The 11581-nt window shown below is 30.8% G+C and overlaps 1 protein-coding gene across 2 annotated transcripts; it reads left to right on the forward strand.

Moving 5' to 3' along the window:
• The first annotated feature begins 5559 nt into the window (after positions 1-5559).
• On the forward strand, positions 5560-10109 carry LOC108558354 (leucine-rich repeat-containing protein C10orf11 homolog). 2 transcript variants are annotated; one of them, XM_017915249.1, is made up of 3 exons: positions 5560-6116; positions 9604-9831; positions 10042-10106. In XM_017915249.1, the coding sequence occupies exons 1-3, from the start codon at positions 5997-5999 to the stop codon at positions 10051-10053; spliced, it is 360 nt and encodes a 119-aa protein (XP_017770738.1). In that variant the 5' UTR covers positions 5560-5996; the 3' UTR covers positions 10054-10106. The 2 variants fall into 2 exon arrangements, with proteins under 2 accessions (XP_017770738.1, XP_017770737.1); XM_017915248.1 differs by lacking the exon at positions 5560-6116 and adding an exon at positions 9242-9530 and having other exon boundaries at positions 10042-10109.
• Positions 10110-11581: the final 1472 nt, after the last annotated feature.

Below are 11581 nucleotides of genomic sequence, written 5' to 3' on the forward strand. Positions count from 1 at the left end.
CTCAACAACAACAACAAAAAAACTTGTAAATATTATTGTAATCTTCTTTTAATAAATATACATACTTAAATTACTTTTGATTGTTATCTAATTTTAATTACCCAATAAGAAATATTAACAATTATTTAAATAATTCACAAACTACCTGAAATTCATCAAAAACTGAAGAGAAACTAAAGAAAGTAAAAATAAAGGTAAGAAATAATTTCGTTTTTTTTTAGCTTTAGTTTTATGTAATTCACAATCATAATTGTTTATTAACTTAATTTCTCTCTTTGCATTTGAGCAGTATGAAGAAACGGGATTAAAAAATAATTAAATAAAGTTTTAACCGTTTGTTAATTAACTTCGAATTAACAGTCAGATGGTAATTGTTAATTATGAAATCAACAATTTCCAAGGTTACATGTTATTCTTATGTCTTAGAAACGCATCAGTTACAACGCATAATTTGATAACTATATCCAAACACATTTAATTTACAAAAACTTGAGCTGCGTTTACATTACGTAATTCCGAAGCAAACGAATTTAAACGAAGCTTAAGTCATATTTTTCTAATTAGGAATCGTGGAGCAACCATAATTTTTTCTCAACAACAACAACAAAAAAACTTGTAAATATTATTGTAATCTTCTTTTAATAAATATACATACTTAAATTTCTTTTGATGTTATCTAATTATTAATTACCCAATAAGAAATATTAACAATTAGTTAAATATAATTTAATCACAAACCTGAAAATCATTCAAAAACTGAAGAGAACACTAAAGAAAGTAAAAATAAAGGTAAGCAATAATTTTGTTTTTTTTTAGCTTTATTTTTATGTAATTCACAATCATAATTATTTATTAACTTAATTTCTCTCTTTGCATTGATTATTAACAAATAATTAAAAAAAATGTAATGAAACATTGTAAATTTGTAAATTTTTATAAAAAAAAAATCTGAAAAAAAAGTATATATAATTTTTGTTTATTAAAAGATAATTGAATACACTCAAATTAACGTCTAATTACATTTAGTTCTTTTTGTATTCATTTTGCTCCGAGTATTCCATGATCTGGTTTCCTTCTTTTCACTGAGCAGTATGAAGAAACGGGATTAAAAAATAATTAAATACGTTTCTTAATTAACTTCGAATTAACAGTCAGGTGGTAATTGCTAATTATGAAATCAACAATCTCCAAGGTTACATGTTATTCTTATGTCTTAGAAACGCATGACATCTTTAAAAAAAAGTTATCATAGGTGGAAATAGATGTAAATTTTGTAGACATTGCGTTTTCAAGCGTTAATTTATTATTGCTGCATATTTGAACGAACATTGCAGTCAAGCGGAGGAAACCACAGTAATGTATTAATACACGTTTAGTTTCCCAAGTATCCAAGTTTGGTATGCGTCTTTTGGGTCCATTCTGCCTATTATAGTTTATGAGAAATTCATTAAAATGTGTTTTTCGACCTATCATTTTATTTTTTTATAGTTTATAATATAAAATTTACATAAATTAAACAATGCTAGATTATGTAAGAATTATAGAATTATTATAAATCAATGTTAGTTATGTAATAAATATAAAATGTCATTAAACGTAATTCGAGTTTGTCAATAATCAATCATTTGTGGCATTTGTAGCTTATGTAATACTAACTATGATTAATTGGTACAATTCTAGTTGCATTATTAATGATCAGAAACTTTGTTGCATTTCGATGTTCTTTATAATGTGAATTTAGAAAAAAACTTGATTATAATTATTAGCGTCTAAAGTTTTCGAAAATGTGAAAAGTTTTCGTAATATTTAAAGGAATTACGTAATGAAATTTTGTTGAAGGACAATGAACGACGGTCGTTCGTGCAAAATGAAAAGCGTATGTCGGAAAAGTAGTTTTAAGTAAATTCTAGTGGATTTTAAACTGCGGTTTTCCGTCCGCTGTTTACGTAATATCGACTCGAAGTTATTTCATATCCTAAAATAATCCCGCTTAATGAGAGTCGGGCCCGCAAGTGTATTTACCGTCGGTCGACCGGGGAATACCCTTGTAATACGCGGGTTTCGGGTGGAAGCGCCTGGGCTCAGATGCGCCATAAATCTGGTCCGATCGACGTCGACGTCGCGACGACCAAAACGACAGTCTCTCCCTCTACATCCATCTCTCTTGCACTCGCGCAAATCGTATACCAATTTTCATACAAACTAATTCCAGGGGATCCATTTTTATGGGCGAAAACCGCAGCAACAGCAGCAACGGATTATCATTTCCTGCGTGCAATTTCCCGACCGCATCTACAACGTCCACTCTCCTAATTACAAGTTGCCATCGAGCCGCAAGTAATAAACACGCATTTCCAGTGTAAACTCGGAAAGAAACTCGCGTCATAAAGAAAAGAGAGAAGAGAAAAAAATCCAATTCGTTTGATCATCTTTTACTTTTATACCTTCGTAAAGAAACACAGACACTTCTTCGTGTGTTTGTGTCTATGCTTGTTACACGCGGGTCAAATAAAGTGAAAATTGCATTAGGGAAATTGGATTCGGCTTGTCGGAGACATGAACAAATTATCGCGAAACTTTCCTTTGAAATGCAAAAAAAAAGAACAAACTCGATTGTTAAACCGCAAAAGAACTGCATTTTACTTATAATTTTCTCCGTTTATATTGAATCAATTATATATTAATCTATTAATTATCAATGGATTTGCGTATTTGCTTTAAAGATAAACAAACTATATAATCCATTAAAGGTAATTAGTTTACTTAAGCTAATGAATCTCTAATTAATAGTTTCATAGAATCCACAGCAGAAACTAGTTATTTCCGTTTGAACTTAGTTTCAGGTAAACCAACAACAAACCCATAAAAGCGAGTAATTTAAAATGTTATTACTCCGGCACCGCACAAAACGCCAGAAGCTAAAGTAATTACATATTTTTTTTAAATGAATTTGTTAATTTCGTCGGAAAAACGTTACGGTTTCCCATATTTTTATCGGCTTTGTGATTTTTTATAGCATATTTCATGACTAAATTATTTGCAGCATGATTTTTTTTTTTCATTATAAATATTCCAACAATAATTATTTCCTTGACAATCGATAATATTTGCTTCTCTATTTTTTCCTCATGAAAATGTGATGAAACGCAGCGTCGAAATTAGTTTTTGTTCTCGTCGATTCGTTTGTAATAACGCGTGTATACTGCGAATGTATAATAAACTTTTAACAGAATTACGGACAAAATGTGCGCAGAGCAATAGTTTTCAGTCTGCTGGACGTTCGTTAATCCTGAAACCCATGAACGTAAATCCCGTTGGCTGTGATTCAGTATGCTAATCGTTGATAGGCTTTTCCGCTGGATTTTCGTGTAAGATATATCACCTAATTGGAATTTCATAATATATTATTTAATTATTTAAATTATATATAAAAAAAAACTTTAACAATTTACTACAGGAAAATGGTAAAAGATACAAATCTAACAATATACTCGTAGTGAAGCCTAAATATTTAGCTTTAATTTAAGTATTAATACTTTTAATTGGCATGAGTGGTTACAGAGTAATATTAAAAAAGAAACGTGAAAACATTGAATTTTTGGTGCTTTTCGAAAAAATGATTTTTTTCAAATTAAACAATAAATTACAGAATAATACTGAAAGGTACAAATTTAACAATATACTCGTTGTAAAGCCTAAATATTTAGCTTTAATTTAAGTATTAATGTTTTTAATTGTCATGAGTGGTTATAGAGTAATATTAAAATAAAAATGTAAAAAAATTGAATTTTTTGTGTTTTTCAAGAAAATGATTTTTTTCAAATTAAACAATAGATTACAGGATAATACTGAAAAGTACAAATCTAACAATATACTCGTTGTTAAACCTAAAAATCTAACTTTAATTTAAGTATTAATGTTTTTAATTGTCATTAGTGGTTATAGAGTAATATTAAAAAACGTGAAAACATTGAATTTTTGGTGCTTTTCGAGAAAATGATTTTTTTCAAATTAAACAATAAATTACAGGATAATACTGAAAGTACAAATCTAACAATATTAAAGCCTAAAAATCTAACTTTAATTTAAGTATTAATGCTTTTAATTGACATGAGTGGTTATAGAGTAATATTAAAAAAAACGTGAAAACATTGAATTTTTGGTAATTTTCGAGAAAATGTTTTTTTTAAATTAAACAATAAATTATAGGATAATACTAAAAAGTACAAATCTAACAATATACTCGTTTTAAAGCCTAAAATCTAACTTTAATTTAAGTATTAATGTATTTAATTGACATAAGTGGTTATAGAGTAATATTAAAAAAACGTGAAAACATTGAATTTTTGGTGCTTTTCGAGAAAATGATTTTTTTCAAATTAAACAATAAATTACAGGATAATACTGAAAAGTACAAATTTAAGAATATACTCGTTGTAAAGCCTAAAAATTTAACTTTAATTTAAGTATTAATGCTTTTAATTGACATGAGCAGTTATAAAGTAATATTAAAAAACGTGAAAACATTGAATTTTTGGTACTTTTCGAGAAAATGTTTTTTTTTTTTCAAATTAAACAATAAATTACAGGATAATACTGAAAAGTACAAATCTAACAATATACTCGTTGTGAAGCCTACAAATTTAACTTTAATATAAGTATTAATGTTTTTAATTGACATGAGTGGTTATATATTAAAAAAAAACGTGAAAACATTGAATTTTTTGTGTTTTTCAAGAAAATGATTTTTCAAATTAAACAATAAATTACAGGATAATACTGAAAAGTACAAATCTAACAATATATTAGTACTGAAGCCTAAATATTTAGCTTTAATTTGAGTATTAATTCTTGTAAATGACATGAGTGGTTGTAAAATAATGTTACAAAATGTAAAAAACAAATTTTCTAATTTTTCAATTTTTACTATTTATTACATAATAAATCTTTCAAAATAAAATTTATCTTTAATATGAATATTTATTCATCAAATTCTCATTTTTATTTGTTGAGAAAAGTTAAAAACAAATATGAAGACACTTAACATACAAAAAATAATAATTTGAAAATTGTGTTTTCCTTCAATTATCTTTTCGGTGTGCGTTTATTAATTTACAACACGCCATTTCGCTCGCACACTATAAACTACTATAGTGTTTTCAGAGATAATAGTGGCATGTTTATGTTGAGTTAAAGGGTTCATAAGTAGTCCGACGTTGTAATCACCAACGAATAATTGATCAGAACCGTAAAATAACGAATTCCCTCTGCTCTATTCGAACATACATGAATTATTATAATTTGCTATACGTATTTTCTATTATAATCCACCTGCAGGATAATAATTTAATTATTTATACTGTACAAAAAAAAATGATGAAGTCATTAATTTTACATATTTAAATTCATTACTTATTTGTTTAAAGATTATTTTTAATTATCAATTTATTTCCATAATCAATTTAGATAATGAAAGGAATTTAAAACAAGTTTAATTTAAATGTGTAAATTAAATAAGTGTAAGTAAATAATCATAGATTTATATGTGAGTTTTGTATACATGAATCATGGAATACCATCACAAAGTTCACAAGGGTCATTCCGCAGTTAACATCTTAAGATAGTCCGCTATTTACGGTGCAAAGAAACAATTTAATTTACGAAAATAAATATAGATGTCTTGTTGCTCAACGTTTCCACTGCGACTGGAGTCTACTGTTGCTTGCATTAAACCTTATCACCGATTCCGTTATCACAAATAAAACAAAAATACACGCATCGGGTTTGTTATCTCCTATAGAGAAACAAGTTCACACAGTGCTGGTATGTACACAATTTCGTTTACGACAATATTTTTCACGAATCAATAGGTCATCATCACATCGTTCGTGAATCGGCATGTGAAGTGCAGACAATTCTTTCCAGTAAATTCATTTTTTTTTGTGAGAGAAGAAGAAGGCACAGTCCATCGACAACAGCTGATCCCATTTCATCGCATGCCGACGGATAGAGAGGATTCATATAAAGACTGTGCTGGCTTATTGTCGGGGGGTGAAATAATGGAGGGCGAACGGACCGATATGCTGCCGAGTGCAATAACCTTCATCGATAATAGGGTGAGTTTATCACTGCCTAATTGACTCGATTGTTTCCGTTTCCGTTTTAAATTTCTTTTATTCATTTGAAGTTGTTACAGAGTTTGTGTTATTGTTTTTGTGGCTTTTTGTGAGCTTAAGCTCTTTGAGCCATTACATACTCGATTGCTTATACGGGTAGTTTATTTATAACTAAGGTTATTCATATGAGGTATTCTTAGCACTTAGAGTATGTACTTAGCAAACATAACTAAAGCTCCTTTAGCAACCAAAACACATTGCTAGCATATATATAAGGTGTCGTTAGCAACTGGAAAAGCGACCCTATCAACCAGTAGAAGTATTTAGCAATAGTAAGGCGTCCTTAGCAACCATAAGACGTCCGTAGCAACCCTAACGCGTCCTTAGCAACTATAAGACATCCATCACAACTACAATTCATAACTATAACTATACACGGCGTCCTTAGCAAACCATAAAACGTCCTTAACAACCATAACGCGTCCTTAGCAACTATAAGACATCCATCACAACTACAATTCATAACTAGAACTATACACGGCGTCCTTAGCAAACCATAAAACGTTCTTAACAACCATAACGCGTCCTTAGCAACTATAAGACATCCATCACAACAGCAATTCATAACTAGAATTATACACGGCGTCCTGAGCAACCATAAAACTAAGACTTAGCAACTATAAAACGTCCTTAGCAACCATAAGACGTCCGTAGCAACCATAACGCGTCCTTAGCAACTGTAAGACATCCATCACAACTGCAATTCATAACTAGAATTATACACGGCGTCCTTAGCAACCATAAAACTAAGACTTAGCAACTATAAAACGTCCTTAGCAACCATAAGACGTCCGTAGCAACCATAACGCGTCCTTAGCAACTACAAGACATCCATCACAACAACAATTCATAACTAGAACTATACACGGCGTCCTTAGCAACCATAAAACGTCCTTAACAACCATAACTAAGACTTAGCAACTATAAGGCGTCCTTAGCAACCATAAGACGTCCTTAACAACCATAACGCGTCCTTAGCAACTACAATACATCCATCACAACTACAATTCATAACTAGAACTATACACGGCGTCCTTAGCAACCATAAAACGTCCTTAATAACCATAACTAAGACTTAGCAACTATAAGGCGTCCTTAGCAACCATAAGACGCCCGTAGCAACCATAACGCGTCTTTAGCAACTATAAGACATCCATCACAACTACAATATATATGAGACGCCATTAGTACATAGAGCAAAACTGCCCATAAGAGCTGGACATAATAATTATACTTAACATAACTGATATTCATTTGAATTGACACATCAAGAGTATCGTTTCACATTAATTGCATAATGAACATGTAATTAGGTAATTGACAATGCAATTAGTCTTTTACGGGAGTCTATTCAACAATATTTAAAGTGAGTATTGTTCGGAACGCTCATTAATAACGAATTACGATGTTATTAAGCGCTATAACAATTGGGTTTTGTTGAATTGGCGTAATAACCAAATTATCCGTGCTGTCAATACATTTATAGCATTAAATTAATGAGTTTTTCTTGTTGGTAATTTATCAAAGTTATTATAATAAATATAGATTTAATTTGATAATCGTTTTAAACAAATATTGATTTATATTATCAACTTGATGGAAGTGTCCCGCATTTAAGTTAAATTAAAGTTGTTATATAAGAATATGAAGGAACAAAGGCGACGGATCGTTAATCCAGGCGGCTGTTTGAGGAACGTCAAAAACTTTTCACTCAACCTGATAAAACGTCTGGATCTTAATACTAAAAAAAAAACGCCACCGCTTTTTACTCGATAGTGATGATGCTGATACAACAAACTGCTTTTCGCTGAAGACATAGATAATGGGAAAGTTTCACACACTATTTCAGCTGATTCCAGTAGAAATATAATCACTACCAAAAGTGTAATTAAATATTTTAAGTGTCATTATTTGTGACGTGAGATATGACAATCTGTTACAAATATGTATGTCTCATATTGCTGATAGTGTGGATACAACATTATAATAGTTAATAAAAGTATACATTACTGTTTATAAAGAACTGATGATGAAATTCCAAACGTTCCTAAATATTTGTAATTTTTTTTTGTCGATTAGATAATTAACGGTAAGATCAATTATGTAATGGCCGATACGTCGTGGATGCGTTCTATATTCGGTCGAGAAACTTATTAGCGACGGCGATGGTGATGGCGGCGGCGAGTTACGTCATTGCGCTAATGGGATTTCTTGGCCTTAACACCACCCACTCGACCACCCGACCAACCCTCCCTTGCCCGTGTGTCATCAATCAGTAATTATGCGTCACCTCAGTCGTCCGCAACAAAATTCGCATTGCGATTCGCAAAATTAATTATTCAGCAACAATTGCATTTCCTGAAGGAGACCGAAGGGAAGTTTGTGTATACAAGTGCTAATTACGCGTAGGTGCGACGCAATCTTGGCATAAAGAGGCTGGATCTCAAGGAAGGCACGTAATAAACTTTCCAAATTTAATATAGTTCGCGTTTGCGAGGGATGGAACTAAAGCCGGAGTAGATAAAGGGCGTCTTCGGGCTCGATATTACCTTTCATTGTCGCGTGAGGGTGGTTTCGTTTTCAAAACGCATTTGCAATCGAAGGAATTTACCGTTCCGTTAAGTAATATCTCTCGAAGAAACGCGGAATTGCAGCAATTGAATTATAGCTATTTAACTCTTTGTCCATTAAGATCTAATGCAGACACGAGGGTAGCAAATCTTCATATGGAAACCAATACGTGTTGCAGAATCGTAAGAACATCTCGTGAGCAGCATCTATCTTCCTTAAGCCAACATCTTTTTTTTTTGTTTTACCGGCCACTATTTCTTCCGAACCTCATGATTTAATCATTACAACTGTTCACTATTACCAGTTGTGTCTCGAGGATATAAAAAAATTGCTTTTACCTAAGAATTTAATAGTAATGTAATAAATTTTACTTTGTTCGAGAAATTCTGATTTTTTTTTAAGACAATAAGAACAATATTTTAGAAAATAAATTCATAATGTGTAATGTATATTATCGATATTTGTACACATTTATTTTAAGTATTTGTCGTAACTGCATGTAGTTATATAAATATATACAGCAGATAGTGTTACATCTGCGAAGGTTGTGTTACCGAAATGGATTCGTATGTTTTGCCCGAACGCATTTGCGGTCTGCTTACGTGAGGTGTTGCTACCAAGAATTGCTTCGACGTGCTGATATTAATGAGACGCGTTACGTTATTGCGACAGTCGATCCAAATTGATATCGAGTTGATGGATAGCACGAGGGCAGTAGTGAGAAGAAGCAGCTCTCACCTCTGGTTCGAGCAGATATCTAGTTTTAAGGACGTAATCGGTCAGGTACTCTGTTCCATCTGTAATACTAACACATTTTGAATGCAATTTATCATTGTTGTTTTTTATTTTAATTCAGCTTTGTTACACGAGCCAGAGATGTCACAAAATACCGGAAGCTTTGGTGAAGTTGTACGGAAGCAGAGTGCACAGCTTGGATTTGAGTTACAACGAGCTTGTCAGTCTGAAGGGACTCGAAAGGTTCTCTTTCCTCAGGGAACTTGTCCTCGACAACAATCATCTTGCAGATTCCATAGTGTTTCCCTATTTACCTCACCTGCACACGCTCTCACTCAACAAAAACCAGGTATGTTTCATTCAGTTTTTCAATTTAATCCATTAAAAAAAATAATGAATCATTTGAAACTTTAAAAAATTTGTAAATCAATACAAAATTAAAATCCTTTCAGAAGCTTAATAATTTATAAGTTAAAATATTGGCAATGAAAAGATATTTCCTTACACTTCCGACTTCCTTCTCGGGTCAATCGTAATTGGATTCTGCTCTTCCTTTCAGAATACTATTTGAATCTCTTCCACCCTTTCTGATTTCGTTTTCTCGACTTCTCTTTCATACCTTATTCACGTTTAACCACTGCGAACTCCGTAAGTGGCTTACCGATATTTTACGAGAATTTCTTTCCATTTACACAACTTTTTTTTCACCTTTTACTACAGTCATATTTTTAAAGCTCTTTTCCAGTTTTACATCACTATTTCATACATTTCTATTAGGATTTATAAGAAAAATATAAATTTCATAACATCTTTTTAATATTTTCAGAATAAATTGACATAGATAAACACAACTAAACAAGTATATTTTACGAGAATTCTTTCCATTTACACAACTTTTTTTCACCTTTTACTACACTCATATTTTTTAAGTTCTTTTCCAGTTTTACATCACTTTTTCATACATTTCTATCAGGTTTTATAAGAAAAATATAAATTTCATAACATTTTTTTAATATTTTCAGAATAAATTGACATAGATAAATACAACTAAACAAGTATATTTATATCAGTTCTTTCTATGTTTATCTTGACTTTAATTTCATGGTTGCGTAAAAGTTCAATGTTTATTTGAACAGTTCAAATAACGTATACAAATTTAACATTTATTTTGTATATATAATGTTTGGAATAATTGCATACTGCAATCCTAATGTACATCAAACTTTGTTAAACTGAACTTTAGGTAAACTTTGTGTTAATGGATTTGAGAATACCCAAACACAAATTGCTTTCAATGGCTGTAACTGAAGTGATTGTCCTGCGACGAGGCAGATGTCATTGCAATGAAAAAAAAAAGGACTATAACAGGACAATAAATACGTTCCATCCAGTCTCGATCAATTTGGATCTCAATGACGGACAATTTAAACTAAATTCAAAGACATAGATAAACACAACTAAACAAGTATATTTATATCAGTTCTTCTCAAGTTCTTTCTATGTTTATCTTGACTCTAATTTCATGGTTGAGTAAAAGTTCAATGTTTATTTGAACAGTTCAAATAACGTATACAAATTTATAATTTTTTTTGTATACATAATGTTTTGAATCATTGTATACTGTAATCCCAATGTACATCAAACTTTGTTAAACTGAACTTTAGGTAAACTTTGTGTTAATGGATTTGAGAATACCCAAACACAAATTGCTTTCAATGGACTGTAACTGAAGTGATTGTCCTGCGACGAGGCAGATGTCATTGCAATGAAAAAAAAAAGGACTATAACAGGACAATAAATACGTTCCATCTAGTTTCGATCAATTTGGATGTCATTGACGGACAGTTTAAACTAAATTCAATGACATAGATAAACACAACTAAACAAGTATATTTATATCAGTTCTTTCTATGTTTATCTTGACTCTAATTTCATGGTTGAGTAAAAGTTCAATGTTTATTTGAACAGTTCAAATAACGCATACAAATTTATCATTTTTTTTTGTATATATAATGTTTTGAATAATTGCATACTGCAATCCCAATGTACATCAAACTTTGTTAAACTGAACTTTAGGTAAACTTTGTGTTAATGGATTT

The sequence above is a fragment of the Nicrophorus vespilloides genome, unplaced genomic scaffold, assembly GCF_001412225.1.
Source record: "Nicrophorus vespilloides isolate i.1.1-1 unplaced genomic scaffold, Nicve_v1.0, whole genome shotgun sequence".
Classification (NCBI taxonomy): Eukaryota; Metazoa; Arthropoda; class Insecta; order Coleoptera; family Silphidae; genus Nicrophorus; species Nicrophorus vespilloides.

Coding starts and splice junctions, on each gene's coding strand:
- LOC108558354 (XM_017915248.1), top strand. CDS start 9,393: ATGAGACGCGTTACGTTATTGCGACAGTCGATCCAAATTGATATCGAG. Junction 9,531..9,603: donor TTAAGGACGTAATCGGTCAG/GTACTCTGTTCC, acceptor ATTTTAATTCAG/CTTTGTTACACGAGCCAGAG.